Source organism: Empidonax traillii, unplaced genomic scaffold (genome assembly GCF_003031625.1).
Source record: "Empidonax traillii isolate 1590-97213 ecotype Southwest subspecies unplaced genomic scaffold, ASM303162v1 scaffold696:size366466, whole genome shotgun sequence".
Classification (NCBI taxonomy): Eukaryota; Metazoa; Chordata; class Aves; order Passeriformes; family Tyrannidae; genus Empidonax; species Empidonax traillii.
The window spans coordinates 147,668-170,427 of NW_020955889.1; the positions used below are offsets into that span (position 1 = coordinate 147,668).

Here is a 22,760-nt window from a genome sequence, read left to right on the forward strand (position 1 = left end):
TTTCTCAAAACCAAACAACTTGACTTCAATTACTGGATTAATTTTTCTTGAAAACAGAGTACTTCAGAATTAATTTATAAAGAGAACAAATAAAATTCAAAACATTCTTAGGAATATAACATTAAGTTTCTATTAAAGCATTTTACCAATAATAACAGCATCAATAACAGAATCATAAGTCAAAACAGCAGAAGAAATTAAGATGCCTTATTTTTCCATAAGTAACAATTCTGGAAATCATTAACTCCTAGTTCACAGGTGCTTTATTACAATCTCAGTGAGAAAAACAACAGGTCCCACTACACATAATTTTCCTTTTTGTACTCCAAGATGTATTTTGGTTTCAGATTTAACAGAAGACAACTGTCCTTCTGCTGAAAATAACAAAATAAGCTATGATGACCATGACTGTCTTAAGAGCAAACTGAAAGAATAAAGCAGAAGAACAACTTTGGAGTTTTAGGCAGTGATAGTGACTTTTGGAGGATGATAGGAAAACACAGAGACACAGCTTCATCATGACACTGCTATATCAGCTCGAGGTATTTGACTAGGAATGTATCAATCTAAACTTTACTCTGTAACAATGACTAACATGGAGGAATAGAGTATATAATGTATGTTTGATTTAATTATGCACCAGTATTGTCTACATTTCAAAATGCATGAATTTTGTCATTTGCTTTCCTTTTATTAATCTAAACACAACAACAGCAACCAAATCCAATATAAACTGTTAAAGTGGACCATTTTAATGTCTATCTTACAGCCATCTGTCAGTACTAGTTTGCATAGTTTTTAGTAATATTTAGAAAATTGTTTTCTTGCAAATGGTTCTGGCACTAAGTCAGAATTCAGATATAACACAGTTGCCTGTGTAATGAAATCTTGTTTGTTGAGATCACAAAGAGATATCTAACGCTTCCCTAAGCTACAAAGATGACCAAACACCTCACGAAGTTAAACAAGCATGAAGTCAACCTGTAAGGCTGGAAACCAAGTACTTTTTTGAGGTAAAGTATCAGTGAGGTAAATTCTGTTTTTCAATCAAATCACAAATTAACTCTTCAGGATTAAATAGAATTCTAAGGTTCACTTTGCACCTAATTTTAGCATCATAGGTCATTTACATCTGAGAGGAAGAAAGCAATCTTTCAGGCACATAGCAATGCGCATTCTGTACTGATTTTAACATGTGAATGGATGGTTTTAACATTTAAATACATTTAACATTCAACGTCTCATGTAAAACATGCTACAATTGTCAGCTTGAGGTCACTCTAACATAGAAATTACAAGATTCAAAGCTGAAAGAAACATTCTGTCTCCTGACTACCAGATCGTATTTTCAGATGTTTCTTGTACTATTTATCAGCTTGAGATTCTAATACTGTCTAGGTAGAGAAGAGAGCCCCAGTTGAAAGGAAAGTAGCTTGCAGAGGAGCAGCAAACAGAGCAAACACACCCAACCCCTGGGTGTTGCTTTCACTACAGCAGCAGAGGAGGCCCTGGAGCAAATTTAGGGCAATGGCAGAAGCAATATATATTGAATGCTTCATCTAACCTATCCATTATACATCTCTTATCCTAGAAGGTCTTTTAGCTGGAGAGACCTGATGTGCATCATTATCTGCACCCTAACTTGAGTCACATTCATGACATGATACTAAATAATCCCAGCAATTAAAGACAAAACCAAGAAACTAATGGGGAGGCAATGCCCCTCCAGGGCCATCAAGGACTGAAAAGAGCACTGGAGGCGTGTCCTGAAACCAAACATAAACTGACATGAAGACAAACAGAAAATACCTAACATCCTTTCTTAATAAAACTGTGACACATATTAATCAAATTTATTTATAAGAAGAGTCAACTAGCATTCAAAACAAGTCAGTTGCTTCATGTGGTATTTAAAAGACCAAACTCTGTCAGTATGGGATGGAGGGTTGATTCAGAAATAGGGTTTCCATTTGGCGCACAGGAACGTTGCTATGAGAAGGGATGTGAGTGCAGTCTCTTTATGCATTTTGTATTTCAGGACTAGGGTTCCCTTCAGTCTCTGGCATAAAAAGTATAAATAAGTCAGATGCTGTTCTTAAACCATCACCCTCATCTGCTCAGACACAGGGTAAAGTGGTGCTGGGACAGATCACCACAGAGAATACAAAGTCCTAGGGGTGGCAGCAGAGGAAGAGGAGTAACAGGCTCGTTACAAACTACATCTCCATCTCCCTCTCCATGCTACTGAAGGAACATTCGAGACAGCTTTCAGTGCCTGCCTCACATTCTTCATAGATAGATACCAATACAATCAGTCTCACTGCTGTATCCAGATTAAGTCAGCTTTTTGAATCAACTCCAAATTCGGAATATTAGAAGTAGCCCAAAGGAGATGGATTAGCAGGGAGAGAATAAGTGAGGTAGTCAAAGGTCCTTTTTTTGCAGAAGATAAATGAAATTAATATGTGGAACAAAATTAGAGCAAGAAATCACAATACTCAGGAGAAAATTAGAGCACTGCTCTACTTTCCTCTCAACCTGTGCATATAATTCCAATCAGAACCACTGGGAGTTATTGCAATAGCACATTTCAAGGGGAAACTGTACTTTACTTATACATCTTCAAAAGAATAAATGGCTCTATTTAAAGACAGTCAAAAAAAGGTATTAGATTACAATCCTTTACTGTTATTTCATTCCTGTTAACAAAAGTTGTTCCTTTCATATTCCTGACATCCTTGTTGGTATCTATCACTGCTGAGGCTAGCGAGAGATGAAATGTTGATCACTTCTCAGGCTAGTTTAAATAGGAAGAGCACTTTTGATCAGCAAAGCTGCAGCACTACAAAAATAATGAGTGAAGGATCAAATGATGCAGCCCTCATTCTTGTTTAATACAAACATCATGCAGAGTTAGATAACTGATCGGGATTTGGATCCTAAAACACTCGAATCAACTAGGGAAATGTTCTAAACAAGCACTACTGAAACTTATGTCATTCTCTTCACCCCCACATAGCTTAGTTTTGAATAGTCAGCTTTATTTATATTTTATATCTTTTACAAAAATTTCCAACTTGATATTAGAACACTTCCCAAAACAATTAGTTTTACTTAACACTTTTAATACAAATATCAGGAAACCACTGTCATATTTTACTTTTTAAAGCATTATAATCTTATTTTGAAATATTTTTAAAGGATTAACATTACATTTTTAACAACTCTTCACTGTTTATAGATGTCCTTGCTAGCTCTGTAGAAGTATCATCCACAATACATTCCCAGCCTGCCTCCTTTCTTCTCATTGTCATTGACAAAAAGATCTGTTTCCTGACTTTATTTCAGCCATATACCATTTCTAGTCTGGCATGTTCAGTCAAAAATTCAAATGGTGCAAATAGTTACTGCTGCTAGGAAATAAGTCTGGCACCAGATGGAGCAATCACATAACTCTACTTTTAGCTCAGCCACACTAACATTAAGATTCCACAGACTCAAAGTGCAGTTCTTCACAATTTTGGTTTAAATCACCTTTCTTCTCACACTCAACTTTTGCTGTATTAATGCATCAGCTGAAGTCATCTATCCCTGTCAGGTCTATCATCTGCACCCAATGTGAATGGTTTAGGTACATACAGACTTCTTAGACAAATTACGATTCTCCTTTACCTTAAAGCTGAGAAGCTGTTTGCTTTTCTTCGCTATCTAGCATTGAACTGTCATCACAGTCTCCCCTACCGAACAGTTAGCATCTTTTGTAAAGTGTACTGAAATAACTTGGCTTGCCAGAAGAATTAAGTTATAGGTTTATAGAAACACATTCTGTTTGAGACATCTGGAATCCACGAGTTCAGGTTATAAAAAGCATGGTTTGCATTCATGCATCACTTCTACAAGGAGGAAAAATTGAAGATAAGCATGAATTATAGGCATTCTGAATCACTTTTATTACTTAGATAATTTTCTCATAATTTGTAAAAATTGCCCTTACAAATATATACCTATGATATTGTCATATTAAAATTTAACTGCGTTCCCAAACTGGGATTTCCTTTTGCCTATAATTTAGCAAGAAAATATAAAATTCTTTTTTGTCATACACAAACTGTGTTGTAGTGCACACAAAACTTCAATGCTTTAGCAAAACCTGCACTTTACAGCTTTTTCTGACTCACATGGATTCATTAGATTCAATTGAAAAGATCTATTTGGTAGTCAGGAAGTTCTCTTCACCATCAGTGAACACTTACCTTGCTAAAGTCAACAGTGCTGTTTTCTCTGCTCACATCATTTTTGTTTTCAACACAGGCTGGAGGAGCTTGTGGGGAAACAATCTGACCTGCTAAAGAAAGTATCATTATTACAGAATACTAATAATTATATAAATAAAGCAACATCTAATGAAACGATTCTAAGAAATCTGCATACATTTCATATCATATGTATATACTGCATCTAAACACAGCATTTTAATTAAATAATTACTAAGAATAGCACATTTTCAAAAAGACAAAACATTCATTGTACGGTTGGGATGGGAGAACGTAATTTAGAAAATGTAAAAAACACTCTTGGATATTAGAAGACAAACTTTCTACACCAATTAAAGCTTTTTATTCTTAAGATGCTACATTTGAGGAGAGTCCTGCCTTCACATAGTTTTTGTAAGTAATTTGAGGAGTTGCCAGTTTGGGGTAATATCTGTCTGCAAAAGTACTCCTCATTGAATAAAAGAGGATTACTAATTTTCATAAAAGGATTACTAATTTTCATAAAGTTCTCATGTATATAACAATGTCCTGATTACAATAACAACTACAAAAACCAACACAAAAAGGGGCTGGTATAAAAATAAATATATTGGAAATTAAACTAATTTATAAACTCAGTATTTAACAATGTGATTATGGACATGTGTAAAACAAATGTTTCACCAATTACATTTTTAAAAAAAATCCAGTGGAGATTTAGTAAAATATTTTAAATTTTTATATTTTAAATTTTTAAAAATTTTAAAGTTAATATTTTAAAAGTTAAAACATTCCACAACAAGAAGCGTTTAAACACACCTCGGTCTTGTGTAAGCAAAGAATAAGCCTTGTGACCAGCAAAACTTTGCTAACAAAATCTCAAAAAGAAAAACAGGATTAAGCAACAAGTATACGACATATAAAGTATATTTTTACTTAATGCCAACATTGCCCCTGTGCATGGCCACAGGGGGTGGGAGCACACAAACCCCAAAGGGTGACAGACCATGCCCCGCTTGCCTTCACCCTCTCCCTCCCTGGCACAGCAGAAGCCACGCACAGCTCTGAACACCACCATGAAGTACAAGAGAAAGTACCAAATATATGAGCCAACTCTCTCTTACTGCCCTAACACATACCCAGGAATAACTACAGAGTCCAACTGGCCCAGAGTCAGCATCTCGTGCCCAGCATATATTTGTTTCCATAGCAAATAAAGTCTCTCATATGACTGAGAAATTATGATGTGAAAACATTGGTTCTGGTGAAAATCAACCTAAACTTGCACAGTAACAAAGACCATATGTTCGCGATATTTGAAGACGAAGACAGTCAGAAAGTCCTGAGCTACGCACATTGTCTGGGCAATTCAAAAAGCCACAGTGTGGCCCCTCAAATCACTGTTACACACATTTGCATGTCCTCAGCCACGGCCAGGAAACAGAGCGGTTTGCAGGATACAGTCTGAACAGGATCAGAGACTTGCAGGAGTACCTCAACCACTGCCAAAATGCTGAAGTATCCAGCTTCTGTCACAGCTGAGCACTACAGCATCCCTGACTAAATCTGGTCATGAATTCTCACGTGAAATACTTGCTCAAGGAAAAGGCTGGTTTTCATGAAAACCAACATCTTATTTTCCATTAAACAAATCTCCCATGACACAAAACATTTTTTGGATACTTGTGCTGCATCCTGGGAGCATAAACAGAGATACTGTACTTTGATTAGGAAGTAGAGGAATAGAATGTTTCAAAATGAAGCACTAGAAATCTTATTATTAAATGTATCCATCTTTAAAATGCAAATGTTTTCATTTTCTCTCTGATACAGGGCAAGGACAGATCAAATAAGAATAGAAATCAGGGCTTTTGTTCAGCACTTCAGTGAAATAGAGAATGGCAAAAAAACCAGTCATGACAAGCATGTTAACTTAAACCAAGTAGATAAAAATAAAGTCACAATTAGAATTTGCATATGACAAGAATAAAGGATTTATTTTAGAAAGCTACATAGGTAACTTAAAGGAATTCACATAAAAAGAGACTATTAATTCCTAAATGTCCTGAGACAACTTTTGCAAAAGGGAAGCTAGAAATTATGACATATGCAAGATATTTATAAACAGTCATTGAATTTGTCTGCTTTGATTAGAACTTAAAGAAAAAGAGTTCCATTGCTGTTACACTATCATCTTTACACTATGTATACCAATGCACTACTTCACACAGCAATTTTTTTGTTTATTGAGCAGTCTTCAAATTATTTTTGCATCCTGTGGTATTATAACTATTAAAAATAAATAATATATAAATTATATAAATTTTGCTTCTCTACTATAGTGGTGATCTTAATAATGTGACCAAAAAATCCTGTCATTTATTCAAATAGAGAAGCCATAAAATGCTCTGAGAAAGCTTTTCTCTTAAATTACCCCCAGAAAACTTTAAATCTATTAATAGAATACCTTTTACTTCTTAATTTTTTTCCTTTCAGACATTCCTCTATATTCTGGGATCTATATAAAGGGAAATAGTTGTAATAATTTAATAACTGCTTATAGTAATATACATTCTACATTATAAAGATACTACAGGAAAGCAACAGAAATAGTAGTTAGTTATCTTTCCATTGCTAATTAGGCACTTACACTTTTTTTTTCTGGACCCAAAAATTCAAGAAAATGAAAACAGGGATATCTGCCAGAGAAAGAAAAATATTGACCAACACAGGAGTCAACGCATGGACCACCTGTTATAAATACTGAAGTTTTAAGATCATAATTGGAGGTGTCAAAAGTAATTAGCATAAGAGTCCAAAGGACTTTTAAATGTTGTGTCCATGCTTCTTTTAGGAGAAAAATATGTAAAAATAAAAGTGGAAGGAAATAAAAGCTACAATCAGTAAGTATGTGAAGTTTATAAGAATAGCATATGTTCTTTTTCTGTGCCAACAGAAGACCTCAAACTTTGATTTACCCATATGCTGGAGTAATCTGAAAGAACACAAGTTTTACCTTGAGGCAGTAAGATGTGTTTAAATAGCTCTACAACTTAAGACAGCTTTCTGGATCACAGAACAACAAGTTTGGGTTTTTTACCGTACTGAGTAACAAAGATACAAGGTAGAGACAACAGATAATCTCTTTTTACAAAATAACCCACCAAACTAACCCTGAACTGTAGCCCAATTTTAAACATTTGCTCTGAGAAATACATTTGTCATGGTTTATTGCTTCTTTTCTTTGAACTAAAAATATGGGGTTTAGGCTGGTACGAATGTTGGGGGCATAAATCATCGACTCCCTATAAGGGGGAATGAAAGCAGGAATGGCCTTGCCATTCAATTCTTTTATGCCCTGTCCTTGTCAGTTCCATTTCAGCACTCCTGAGCAAAATGGTAATTTACACATTGTATGGGATAAATACAGTGTTTTATTTTTCAAGAGTGTAATCTAGTACTTTGAGTTGTTATAAATCTGAAGTTTAAAAGATTTGATTTCTCCTGCAGTCCACCTACATAAAGCACATGAAGAGCTGGATTCTTTGAGAATTCATCAGAGAGCCATTCAGATATTTTTATGCATCAAATTCACAGTGTGGTAAAACTGAAATATCCAGGCTACAAACAAAGGAACTTAATACATACCAGATAAAACCATGCTAAAATGGGTGTTAAGGCTTATCTATGCATTACAAAGCCAGTAACAATATAGTTCTAAAAAATATATTTTAAAAAAATTCAGCATGCATTTAAAAAGTGTCTTTTTCAGCTAACATGAAATTGCCAGAGCTTTGAATAGAGCAAGAATTCACACAAAAAATATTGTCAGGAAAAGTCAAGCCACTTGAAAATCAAAATCCATCAAAGTAAGGTCCACATTTGTCACAGTAATAGAAGTTTGCATTTGCAGATAGTTTGGCATTCTGAGACAGTTAGTCCTGCCAAATTAAAAGAAAAAATTAATCCCACTAAATTAATGTCACATGCAACCTACTCTTCCTCCCTAAAATATAAAACTCAAGACATTTAACTATATGCACTGTGTTTATTAATCAAAATCCAAGATGTGTCTGGAACAATGCATTCAGATATAAATCACAGTTAATGAAAACAAACTGGATGCAACTGACCATGAAAGGAAACTGAACCAGAGAAGAAGATGCTTATTTTTCTAGACCATACAGATTTCTTCCCATTCAGAAAAAAAAAAAAAATCTGATTTGCAAACCAGCTATAGCAATCTTCAGGCTTTTCACTGCAACTAGTCACCAATTTTCAAAATCTAAATTGACGACACTGTCCAGATCAAAAATCAAGGATTGAAAAGCAGTAAGTTTTCTTAAGTATACTGTAAAATTCTAATATAACGGAGCACTGACAGCATCTTTGCAGGCTAAATTGTGTATCTTTAGGCCTCTTGTTGAATAACATTTTAAACTGGCAGAGAACCATGTAATTCCTATTGTACCTGCGTAACTGCAAGGAGATTTGGTGCTCACTAATGATACGCAATTTAAGAGGATGAGGAAGAAGTCACTTTAGCTGTTTTTCTAATGCAAGGCCTGAACCTCAAGCATAATTCACAGGAAGTCATGCAGTTTAAACTAAAATGCTATGATTTGCAGTTTCACAAATTGATGTAAGAAAATTAACTTATAAAGAAATAGCACTTTTCCCCCCCCCGCAAAACATCATTCCACACAAGCTTCTCTTAAGTGTGCCACAGCCACTGACAAAGGCTTGAAGTATTTTTTTAATCACTATAGCAAGACATTGCATGCTGACAAGAAATTTAGAGGAAGACATGGGTGTACATTTGAAATGATCTGAAGCCCAAGCAAGAACAGGTATTTATACTACCTCTGAACCTTCAGGGAGTTTACAGAACCCAAAGGATAGGAGATGAGGAAGATACAGAGATGAGATGAGCCTGTTAGAGACAGACACAACAAAGACAGAGCAAAATAAAGAAATACAAAGATGAATGATACAGTTTATACATACAGATTACACATTTTATCATGGATACAAGGAAATGTGGAGAAAGAAAGAATACACATCGGATGAAAATGTTTATAAGTACAAGTTATGTTTTAGGAGTACAAAAACCTGTGAATAATACAAGCTGAATAAAATACATACATTGAGAGGAATCTAAAACAAGAAAGAGAGCATTAGCTTATTTAAACTAGAATTCACTATCTTTGAGTATGCCCTCTCCTAAAAAAAACCTGAAGTAATCCATCTGATCCACATCCAATACTGCCAGAAAGCTTGAATGTCATTAATTTTGATTTATTCCCAAAATGAAGGAACATGTTCATGTACTTAAAAATACCTCCCTACCCTTTTCGTGTGGCTCCAAGTAACGTCCATCTTTTTCCTCATAGTGCCATTGACACTGGAGTTGTCATGCAGTAAACTAGCACTGTTATGGTATAAATCCTTGAAGAGATGTTTAAGAAAAACTGGGAAACTGAAGAAAGTAACTAACACCATCACATAACTGGTAAGCTGACTTTCTGAGATACTAAAAAATGCTGTCCTAAATTAGACACATAGGCATAGGCTCCAACACCTCCGCTCGTGCTCATACTGACACAAAACAAAGAAGTCCAAACCAGCCCATCATACTAATTGAAATAACTGGAAAAAGGCTTGAAAAAGAACCTGTCAAAACAAACTGCTCCAGCAACTCATGCTGTTAATTCTGAAGATCCCAAATTTAATATGCCACTGCTTCCTTTAAGCTCTTTGGCATATCAATGAACCTCTCCTTGGAATTTCAGAATTTCTCAGAATCAGACAAGATGTGTGGTGTAATGCAGTTTTTACACTAATAACGTGTCTGCCCCGATGTCCAGGGAGAAGAAACTGTTATAAATGGCATACATATGGAACATAAAACATGCTCAAGATCATGTTATTGTGGGTAAAGAACACTTCAGCAAAGTGCATGGAAATACAAGTAACTTATACTGCCATGGTCCTCTCCCCAAGTTGCTTAATCTTGGACTTTAATCAGCATAGGGCCTATTAGATCTCATTACATATATATACATATATATGTATATAAAACACACACACACTTGACTAATCCGGTCACATGATGATGAAAACTTCTTTTTCTAACTACATTTCCATAGAATCAGCTACTTTTTCATGCCAAACAATGCTTAAATTCTGAATTCCTGAACCCCCTCTATAAAAGCAGAGAGGCTTGTGAAATTATTTTAGCATTCCTTTCACAATAGAAAGGTGGTATATATTCACAATTGTCTTTGTTTTTTTATATCATATCACAGGAATTTATAAACACAGCTCTGAGCTATCAGAGTGACAAACCCACTGATCTCTACAAAAATAGGTTAAATTGCTTTATAAAACAAATTTTCTAAAGATGATTTACTATGGGAAAATATTCTTATTTTTACCTATCTTTTACAATATTTATGCTAAAATTACTTGTGACCCTCTATTTTGGGTATTTGGTATCAAATTAGCCTATAAGAAAAAAAAATAATTTTTCCTGCTCTTATGCCAAATTTGACTGTCGTTTTTTATTGGAACATCAAAAGCAGGCTTTTAATTCTCACAGTTTTGATGCTTAATGAAAAGTGAAAGTTAAACACAGCATGGCAGCATTAAAAATGCATGGTAAATCCATAGCACCCTGACATCTTAGCCCTGCAGAGGATGTGAAGAAAAGCCATTGTAAACAAAAGATAATACTACTAAATACAAAGCAAATTAATTAGGTGGTCTGACAGACTCTTAAACAAAGAAAAATGGAGGGAGAACATATGTACAACTGTCTTCCAACAAAGATATCACAATAGTCTATCAGTGGTACTGCCGTATATTGAATTAAAGTTTATGTCTTCATTTTCAGACTTTGCTCTGGAATATCTGAAAAGTGACGCATTGATAAGTTACCATTGTCAAGAACTTGGACAAAGAAGGGGGCTTACATCCTCAGATGTACCATGTTACCCAGATGTCAGGGACCTGTGGCTCTGAATCACCTATTTTACAATCAACAAACTGCTAAGTACTGTTATCAGTTCAGCTGCCTACACTAACTCCAAATGTAACCAAACTGAGAACTTCCTTCTGTGCAGAAAACGTGTCTAAGTTCCCCTGTCTCGTTTCAACAGGAACAAATAAGTGGCCCACCTGAAGCTCCTGTACCTGATCTTTATAAAAACTTTCATCTTTAATAGGGCTGAACTGAGCTGGAAGCTCACTAGTAGTACCAGAGATGATCTATTTCTCTCCTTACAGTTTTCTAGGAATTAAGTGCATCAATCAGAAAGTAAAATCAACAATATTTTGATTCCTGTTTTTTTATTAAAAGGAAAGAACAATACTGCTATGGATAGCAATATATAGATCATTTTATGTTCATCAATTCTACACAACGTTTGTGCACAAATGGGAATAAACAAATGATGCCTTGAATGCATTTTTAACAGTTTGACCTCAGGAAACAAGATGTGTCTTACAGCACATTCTTGACAATAATATAAGTTGCTTATATCCCTTAATTTTCCTTTCTATTACACATACTTAGTTGTTTTCTTTTGCTTTCACATGATCAAAGTCATATTTTAAAAACTCATTTTTGTATTACTATGAGAAGCTTGTACAGCCACTCCATAGCAATCTAAAAACAAATACTCTGCTGCAGTGAACATAACACTGTGGCTGAACTCCAGCATTTGGGTCATGAGGCAACGGCAGAAGAAAATGATCAGAAACCTTGCTGCTACCCCTGGTCAAGCTTCTAAGAACAGTAGAATTTCTGAAAGCTGAGCATTTCAGTGTAGATTCCTGCATCATTTACTGCTTCTTTGATGTTTTCTTGAAAAGGGAAAAAACTGTGGTTCCTTTTAAAACAAAAAACTTGAAACTAAATTTTCCTCTTCTAGAGCTAATACTGATTTCAGTACAATTCAGGCAATAAGATTCCAACTTTTTAATGTAACAGAGTAATGGATGATAAGAGAGAAACTTAAAATACCTAAGTCCTTTTTTAACAGAGGATCATCATAAATTTTGAAGAGGTCAATGCAGGATACTGCCAAGTGTGCATTAGCATTTAAAAGACACAAGTAGAAGAACAAAGCTTCAAATTGATTAAAAGACACCTGTGTCCAAAAAGATTGCATTTGGAATTTTTCACTGTAATTTAGATAAAAAGCTGATTTACTTTCAAATAAATATTCCTAAAACTATGGAATTTCTATTGTTCATGGTACATTTGACTTAATTTAAATTAACACAGTCAAAGTGACCAAGTTCTTTTTTTAAAAGAAATCAGAGTAGTTTGAGACATTTCTACATAAGCACATGAACGGGAATTCAGCTATTTTCCATCTTGCAAAATAAGGTCAGACAAATGAAAACCTGTAAGAATCTGTCTTCCTAGTTAGAGAATCACTTAACCACTAAGTGTATAAAATTAGGGTGTTTAATAGAGACTTAGATACTGTCTTGATGAGAATCAATTTTTTGGGAACTTAGATAGGAAAGTTCCCAGAAGAAACTTGGGCAAAAGCAAGATGTTTCTTGAGTGAATTACTGCATCAGTTCCACTGACAGACACAGAAAGTTACTGAAATTGAACTCATGATACTTACACAGCTTGCCCTGAGGGGTCTTTTTAAGGAGACCTAATGCTTATAAGACTTAGTGCAAAAAGCTTACGGAATGCAAGGTGCCATCTTACATCCTGTGGAAGCTGAGGAAGAAGAACTTACTTTTACTCTTGTGCATCCATATTCATAATCACTCAGATCTTAGTAAATATTATCTTTTTCCTTACTCTTAAAATGACAATTTGGCATTATTAATGTATCTATTTCATACCCTCATCAATGAAATTATATTGCCTTTTAGGTCTGAGAATCTTCCCCAGGGAAGCAAATAGAACTAATAAAACTTTATATGGCAATGATTGAAACAGAGGTTCTTCCTTGAAACAACAGTTAATCTTTATGCCAACAGCTCCATCTTTCCAGATCAGCCACACTACTCTTCTGTGTCCTTCTGTCCTATGCCTCACAGCATACAGCTTCCTCTTGCAACCTGCACCTTCCCTGTGCTACAGCTGTTTCCTCACTCCCCACTTTCCAGGGTAATAGGGGATCTCAGGAGGGCTCTGAAAAAGACTGAAAGCAGAAGGGACTGAGATTTAACTGAAGTTAAGGTGATTTCTGGAATAAGAGTCACTACAGTCTAACGGTATTCAGAAACAATATTGTGGGTAATGTGATGACACTGGATACAGAGGCTCAGTAATTCTGCAACGTATAAATCTAATTAATTAATTGTAAATATTTGCAAAATTTGGCTGCAAGTTTTGTAACACAGACTTGTGTTTATGCAAATAAGCAAAGAGGCAGTAAGAAATGATTTTTCATGATAACCTATAACAACAGTAGAGCATATAAAGTGTTCTGTAAAAGAACAAAAAAAAGTTATGCCAATATTTTACTGTAGAACCACTCTGCAAACATTTTTCATTTGCATTAACCTGATTTTCCCAAAACAGATTTTCTGAAAGAACAAGGTAGAGTTCATGTGACATCTCTCTGATAGTGCCATTTTGAAAATGCTTTCCTCATTTTTCAACACTTCAAACTCACCTATGAAATCTGAAGCAGCAGTCCAACTTCAACTAATACACACACTGTTGTAGACTTAAAAAATATTTCAACAATCCACTACATTTTAAATAAGTAAGTCCTGGAAACAACAGAAGTCAAAAATAGTTCTACCACATTCCTCGCACTAATGGAACGTGTCCACAGTTCAGAGTAACACTGTGCAAAGCTGCTCAAGCTCAGCCTGAAGGATTGCACAGAGTACCTAAAGCACCACAAGTGTCCTTAAACTGAGCTGCTGTGGAAATCATGCGCCATGCCAGTTCCTCAGGACACAGTGGCACACTAACACAGTTAGCTTCCAACACCTGAGCTAGTTCCATTGAATATCTCTGCCTAGCCCTGAACTGTGCAGGATACCTGAATTTCAAATTTAAGCAGGTATATTACTGAATGAAAAAGAAGAGCCACTCTCATGTAAAAAGTACCACTTTTACAGGGTAGCTATTCAGAGCAGAATCACACTGTCAAGCTGTGGGTACAAAGCACAATGCAATACTGAACCTTCAGATGTTACTGAAAGCTCAAAATACAAAATAAAGCAATGCATTACCATTTTTATCCATGGAATGGGGCTCAGACTGCTTCTTTCCGATATCAGCAAAGGATCTTACAATTGGGATCCTGTTGCTCAGCTTCTTCTGGTTCTGATGGTGATGCTGCTTCAGTAATGCCTCATGCACCCTGTGACGAACGTCCTCACTGAGCTGCCCAGAACTCACCTGCTGGTCCAGAATCATATCTGAAAATATATGCATAAATATAATAAAAGAGCCGAAAGAGGAAATAATTTATCTTTTAAATTGCAATAATAATAATAAGTACCCTACAGGATTACAAATAAAAAGTATCTGTGTTTTTATTGCAATAATTAAATGGTAAGTTTTATCTAGAAGTCTTTCACTCAGGGAGGAAAAAAAATATATTGCTATTAATTAATATAAAAAATTCTTACCCTCCAAAAATTGTGCAATTCACAAATTAAGCTCACCTATGTAACTTTGAGTTGGTCCTTAAGCACTCTCATACATAACACATTTAAACCCAGACTACAATGTGTATAAGGTGGATTTTTTTCCCAAATAACCCCTATCCTATTTCCTACAAAGGACCGGGGTGCTGTGAGAATATAACTTTTTTATTTCCTGAGAATACAATTTTTTTATTCCCTTTGTACTCACCACAGGAGATCATAGTCTAACTCTTTATTTCTTATAATTACAATACTTTCAGTGCAATATAATGGAATTTCAGGTAAGACAACACAGAAAAATTCACTGCATTACTTGTCAATACCTAACAGGATCTGTTTCTGCTGCCAGATGTGTTTCTGCTACAGAATCACTTTGAGGAGGTGTCAGTGAAACTGATCCCCATGCTAAGAAATTACACCTGTTTTTGCAGTCCACTAGCAGAAAGTACGTGTTCCTCTAGGAAGGTGACATGGCCAACAGTCCAGCCTTTACACCAATGCACACAGCATGGGCAACAAACAGAAGTTGGAAACTACTGTGCTGCTAGCAAGTCATGACCTTGTTGACATTATTGAAACTCAGTGGGATGACTCCCATGATGGGAGTGTGGCTATAAATGATTATGGGCTACTCATAGTGACAGGGGAGGAAGGAGATGAGGAGGGGTTCCCCTCTACATCAAGATAGGGATTAAGTGTGAAGACCTGCCTCTGAAGAACAGCGATGAGCAGGTAGAAAGCCTGGGGGTAAAAAATCAGAGACCAAGGTAACAAAGAGAACTTTGTAGCTGGGGTCTGCTACAGGCTGCCTGATCAAGGGAAACCTGTGGATGAAACCATCTTGCTCCAGCTACATGAGGCATCGCGCTCACGGGTTCTTGTCCTGCTGGGGAACTTCAACCACCCTGACATCTGCTGGAAAAGCAGCACAGCAAGCTGTAGGCAATTCAGGAGACTCCTGGAATGCATGGCGGATAACTTCTTCAGCCAGGTGATGGACAGCCCTAGCAGAGAGAAGGTGATACTAGATTTGATAGTCACCAATGTTGGAGGTGCCTAGGTTGCAGCGATCATGCACTGGTGGAGTTTGCAGTCTTGAGGAATACAGGTCAAGTAAGGAGTAAACTCAGGCTCTTGAACTTTAGGAAGACAGCTCTTCAGGGAGATTTTCAGGGGGATGTCCTGGGAGACCGCACTTGGGGACAAGGGAGTGGAGGAGAGCTGGAAGATATTTAAAAAGTCTCCCACGTAGTGCGAGAGTCAGCGATTCCCAGGAGCAAGAAATCAGGTAAGAAAAGCAAATGAATAGCACAGCTGAGTAGGGAACTGCTGACCAAACTAAAGGGCAAGCAGCAAATGCACAGGCAGTGGAAACTAGGATAGGGAACCTGGGAAGAGTATAGAGAAGTACAACTGTGTAGAGAGGGAGTGAGGGAGGCCAAGGCAAAACTGGAACTGAACCTTGCAAGGGACACAAAGAATAACAGGAAGGGCTTCTAATGGTACATTACTCAGAAAAGGAAAGTCCAAGAAGGTATACCCCTCTGATAAACAGCACTGGAAAACGGGTAACTACAGATAAGGAAAAGGCTGAGGTACTTAACAATTTTTTGCTAATGGTGGAGTAAAGACTGGGCATGAGCTGGCAATGCACACTTGCAGCCCAGAAAGCCAACTGTATCCTGGAGGGTATCCTAAGCAGAGTGGCCAGCAGGTCAAGGGAGGTGATTCTGCCCCTCTGCTCCGCTCTGATGAGACCCCATCTGGAGCAGTGCATCCAGCTCTCAGGTCCCCAGCACAGGAAAGACATCTACCTGTTAGAGCAATTCCATAGGAGATCAGATTGATCAGAGGGATGGAGCACCTCTCCTATGGGGAAAGGCTGAGAGGACTGGGATTGTTCAGCCTGGAAAAGAGAAAACTTCAGGGTGACCTAATTGCAGCCCTCCATTACTTGAAGGGAACTCACAGGAAAGATGGGACAAGACTACTTACATGGGCATGTAGGAGAATGGGTTTAAATTGAAACAGAGTAGGTTTAGATTAGATACAAGGAAAAACTCCTTTACTGTAAGGGTGGTGAGGCACTAGGGACACAGGTTGCCCAGGCAAACTGTGGATGCCCCATCCCTGGAGATGTTCAAGGCCAGATTAGATGGAGCTCTGAGCAAACTTGTCAAGTTGAAGGCATCCCTGTCCACAGGAGGGGAGCTGGAACTAGATGATCTTCAATACCCCCTTCCAACACAAACAATTCTAAGAACCTATGATTTTATGACATGCATTATCTGCTTCAAATGGGAAAGAATTGTTGAGAATTATGTGGGATTTTCTTTTTAAATTATTATTTGGGCAAATACTGCTACCAACAGTAATGATGATTAACAGAAAAATGAAGGGAAAAAAAATCTGTATCAAAGCACACGTAACAGCATTTAAGTACACACTGTCCTTGTATATCAATTGGAAGAAACTGTACTGCACAAAAATAGTGATATAATAAGCTGAGTCAAAAACTCCTTGTACTAAATATCCAGACAGCTAATGATTCTTTGCTGGAGTCAGATTCATATCTACCAGCAAACTCAGTGCATAAGCAAGCAGAGTAGAAAAAATAAAAAGCAGATGCATCATCATAGGGAAATAATTTGTCATGCTTTTGATAACTGCCAAGAGCAAGAGAGATAATAAAAGGCATTAAATAACTACGCAGGTTAAAAGTAGAGTTTAATTGCTAGCAGTCACCTATGCACTGTATATACATTTAAAAAACCAAGTTTTTCTGAAGTTCTCAATATTGACATAACAAGCCAATGTATCACACACCTGCTTTGAGAGCTGAACAACAAATAACCTGCATGTTTCATTTACTACGAAGAGGCTGCCAACAAATTTACATCTCTATGATGACACATGTATAAAAAGACTAGGACAGGTCACAGACAAATGCAGCTGCCAAGAGATATGAGCAATGTATCCGCAGCTTGGAATGAAGAATCAAGCAGTGGTTTTCAATGCTGTGTTAGACCCCCTCCAGCAACTACATTCTGTGCAGTAGTAGCAACAGTTTTGACCAAATGTTCATACTAAAGAGTAATGTTGCCCAGTGGGGTGCCCACACTAATAAAACCTGAGTCTGAAAGGAACTTTTATCTCCAGGGTTAACTGAAACACTATTAGGTCAGTTATCTCTGCACTCTCTGTGTAGAGAGAGTTTTTTTATCACTCTAGACTATAGTGCAAGTGAGAGAGGGGCATAGCATCAAGATAACTGACAGAAAGGCAAAGGAGAAGGTAACACAAGTTTAAGACAAAGTCTTCAGCAGAATATTTTCAGAAGGCGATGAGAATTTATAACACATGAGAAAATGGAAAGAAAGCTCCAGCTCCAAGAAAAATATGCATTTTCCCCCTGAACTCTATTGCCTTTTGAGGAACTGCCTGTGCCCTAAGACTATCTTCCCTTTAAACACCCTTAGTACATGAATTTGCATGTTACAGTTCCCAAACAGGCCAGTAGTTTATGTAACATGACAAGGGATCTTTAAAGGAAAAAAATAAATAATAAATTTATAACTCAGGACATCTGTGCAAAAGCAACATTTAAATTATCCTCTCCTCTCTCTTTTTGAATTCTGCTGATCAAAATACAAACTACAGAACATGCAAACCCAAAGACTGCCCTCTTTGAGTTGGTATAAAACAGAAATCAAAAGGAAGAGCTGAAAAAAAGGATTCCTCTAGAATAGGCAAATTTATGGTTGTGATTATGGTAATCACCTTGTTTAGACACATACTCCACTTGTATGGTGTCATTCCTGGAATTACGGTATTTTACACATTAAATATTAAAATATATTAACTGCTAAGTACAATGAGAAAAAAAAGAGAAAATTACAGGAAAAAGATAATCATATCCCTATCCTCTTCCTTGCCTAAATGCTCTCCTAGAATTGTTAACAGCCATACAAGCCACGGAGTTGGTGCCGGTGTGGTGATGACTAAAAATTTTTATTTCCTTCCAGAAAGAAGAAAATGGCTTGAGTTTTCTGGGTGTTTTACAACTTCCTCTTTCCTGTAGCCCCTCTACCACATGTAAAAAGAAAAGAATGCATTCAGTTTTGGAAAGAGTGAAGATGTGTTTTCTTGCCTTGGTATTTCCCTGCAGTTGTCACTGCTTTAACACAGACCCAGTTGCAGTAGCAGCTGCAGGAGTTTAAATGCAATCAAATTACTGCCAGATTGCTGTATTTTGACCCTTTTCTCATGCCCTGAACAGGGGTAAGAAGGACTGTGTCCATCAGCCCCTATCGTTATGGGATTTCCATTTCAGCTTCTTCCAAAGTTTTTCAGCATACCTTTAAAAGTCCAAGCAATATCAGTAACAACACGCTTGATTGCAAAGATAAGCTTGAAAACAAGAGCACCATGGTTGAAGTCCAAGAGTAAATGGCCAACAGAAGATTTCAAACATGCAATTTTCAAAACAGACCGTAATTCCTTAATCCTGTGAGAAGATCCTACACGCTCACATCAGTTGAAGCTGCACATACTTTTCAAAGCCCTGGTCTTCACTTTTGTATCTAGAACAGATGGCCATTTCTCCACACTCCATATGACAGAACGGAGTAAAGAATAAAGACACAAAACCTCACAGCACTATATCCAAGCTACAGTCCTGTGTAGCAACAGAGGCTCTCCAAGGTTTCTATGCTTAGCAAAAAAATTTGAGGGATTTCTTTGTTGGCTTTAAAGAATTTTCCTCTTGAACGACCTTTTAAATTCTGCACAGCCCCCCTTGAGCCAGAGACAAGGCTTATCATTACAATTTTCAAGGATGCTTCACAACCACATGAAGTTTTCGGAAGGATGTAAGAAGTGGAATATCCACCATCACAGTGTTATGCATTCTAATAATCATCTATATCATGACATTTCTTCTGACATCAAGTACACTGAAGTAGCATGTTTCTTCAGTAAGGAATCTTGATTCATGCTGGAACCACAAAATCATTTTCTCAAGCTGCTAAAGACAGACGTTCTTCCTTCCTTGGTCATTTAAAAGAATTCAAAGAATACTTGGGGTTTCATATAATTTCAAGAATGCTTTCTCCATTCAGACTCAGTTACAATACATCATCTACATAAAATTAATTTTGTGAGTAAATGTGAGCAATGTGAGTACTTAAACAAGCTATTATAGTAACTCAAATACAACTCGTGACCACCTGTGAACAATTTACCCAGGCTATGAATTAGAGCATCCGGGTGCAGACAATTCACATCAGTTCAAATGCAGAACAGCTCATGTGTGGCCCAGAGAAGAAAACTCCATCTGTCCCACCTATGGAGTCAGCAAGGACGCAAAAGCAGGCTGGCTGCTTCCACTCACTCTGGAGATGTCTGTTACACACTGCAGCTTTGTACAGAGACATGTGGCCAGATACTTGTGGAGTCATCGCAGGTCCAAGCAAACAAACAACGAGGCACTCAAGTGTGTCCACTGTTCATTTGCCACTGCATGAGGTTCACAGTGTGCTCATCACCTCATATACAATAATACAGAGAATGTTCAGGTGAAACATAGAATAAATTATAGACGGCATACTGCATTTGCACAGAAATACTCGTTAAGTCCAAAAAGAAATTTCTGGGCTCCTATTCTCCTGATACACGTTGGCACTGACAGTTTACAGTAAAAGAAACTAAATTCAGTACATACCAGCAAAGTTGCTGGTATTCACACCTCTCAATCCTCCAAATTTTATAACTGTGCGATTGCAGGACAAAATGAAAGACTAATGACAAAAAATTAAACACATAGGCTTTTGCGTGCTTCACAATTGCAGTCATAGCTGATAATAATTTAAAAGCCAAGGTTTGTCTGGTTTGTGGTCATTTCCCTTTAAGACAGGGAAGAAGAAAACCCAAGCAGCCCTTAAGCATTGCTTTATAGAAGACAATCAGTTGAAATACTGTTCTATATCTTAACTCATCTCTCCTAGAAACCCAAATATATACTTCCCTAATGAGTCAGACACTAGGAGCAATAAAAACCCAACAAGTAGTACTCCTGAGCTGCACTTGTGAACCAAGACCCATTTACAGCAATGTGTTGGTTTCAACTGGTATAGAGTTAATTTTCTTCACAGTGGCCACTGTGGGGCTATGTTTTGGATTCATGCTGGCAGCCATCTCCAGGAAAGCAGGGCCCCATCACACATAACAGTTACTTGGGAAGACAAACACCATCACTTCAAACACCTCCCTCCTTCTGCCTTCTTCCCCCAAACTTTATACTGAGCATGATGTCATGTGGGATAAAATATTGGTCACCTCTCTTGGCTGTGTCTCTTCCCAACCTTCCAAGCACCCCCAGCCCCCTCATCAGCGTGGCAGCATGAAAAGCAGAAAAGTGCTCTGTGTAAGCACTGCTCAGCAATAACAAAAACATCTCTATATTATCAACTCCATGTTCAGCACAAATCCCAAACATAGCCCCATACTAACAACCAGGAAGAAAATTAACTCTATCCCAGCTGAAACCAGTTAAAGCATTTATAATGGTGATTATAAACAAGCTATCTAAGCCAGCAGATTTGGCTGCTCACCCAAGAGGCCACAGCGTTCCAGTGCACTGAGAGACAGATTCTATTTTCAGCACTACCTGAAATTATTTTGTCCAACTTCTCAGTTGAAATACTTGAAAAGCAAATGTCTGCTTTCTAAAACAGCAGTATGTAATTTTACTGAGGAAGAAGAGCAAGTAGTTCACAAAACTGTAAACAGTAGAGACGAGGCCAAAATTTCCAGCTTGCAGTTCAGAATTGCAGCCACAGTGGATGCTACCAAAACAATATATTTTGCAAGCTGAATTTGACTTATGCAATCTAAAAAAATTCCCAGATTTGTGGTTAACATGGGAAAACATAAAACCACCATAAAAAATCCCCATACTACTCAGAAGTTGGTACGAGGTTTACAATTTACCCATAGACAAAGGAAAAAAAAAAAAAAACTGAGAGATGTTTCCCTGTAGAAGTTATTACCACAAGGTAAGCTGAAAATAAAGCAAACAAATACAAAAATATGGGTGAGAAGGTGAAAGATGAACAAAAGACAGGTGTAGGGTCAAACAGAGAAGCAAACTGCTCCAAGGCAATCCCACGCTTTATTATAGCGTTTGTAATAGGAGTTAAATTTACCATAAAAGCACTCACAGAAACATAACACAATGTGTTGCAGATGAAAACAAAAGGCTCCAGTGAAAGAAAATCTTTACTTGAGGCAGTTAAAATATGTCATTATTTTGAAGTAATATAGCTTAAACCAAACAAAAGCAAAGAAGACTTGTTCAGATTGAAAGCTTAACATGATATTAATGAAATCAGTGAAATTGCACACTTGGGATGTAATGCCCTGAGTTGCTGAGCACAGAGTCCAGTGACCTCAATCACAAGATTAAGCTGTTACACAGATTGAAAATTTGATTGTGAGGAACATAGAAAAAACTAGGAAAAAACAGTCAGATCTTGGGATTGGAAAGCAGGAGAAGATTTAAAATTTAATTTAAAAAATAAGCCATTATTAAAATTAAGCTATTTAAAATAAATGGAACTATTTAATATTTCAAACGTGCAAGTTGCCAAAGCCCCACTGTGCAACACTGAGGCCACAGTTACAGTTTGTATTTGACAAAGTCTAACATTTGTTCACAGAACACTCTGCACAACTAAAAGAAATTGCAAGATCTGTGGCTCATGCTGTAAAGAAAGTATTGCCATTAAAGGCTGGACTGGATAGTTTTTGAACCAAACAACAGAAAATGGCATCATATGCTAAATAGAAGAACCTTTTGGGTTC

At 36.9% G+C, this 22,760-nt stretch overlaps 1 protein-coding gene across 10 annotated transcripts in view; it reads right to left on the bottom strand.

Moving 5' to 3' along the window:
• The window catches only part of SLC4A10 (solute carrier family 4 member 10), a 150,201-nt gene that overhangs the window by 41,360 nt on the left and 86,081 nt on the right, over positions 1-22,760 (bottom strand). For 8 of the 10 annotated variants that reach the window (XR_003573047.1, XR_003573048.1, XM_027899938.1 and 5 more), the window contains 2 exons: positions 14,478-14,666; positions 4,254-4,345 (listed from right to left, as the gene is read on the bottom strand). Coding sequence is in view for 8 of the 10 variants with exons in the window: in XM_027899938.1 (XP_027755739.1) it covers positions 4,254-4,345; positions 14,478-14,666 (281 nt within the window). In the remaining 2 variants the exon portion in view is untranslated. The remainder of the gene's footprint in view (positions 1-4,253; positions 4,346-14,477; positions 14,667-22,760) is intronic. The other 2 variants (XM_027899937.1, XM_027899944.1) reach the window with 1 other exon arrangement.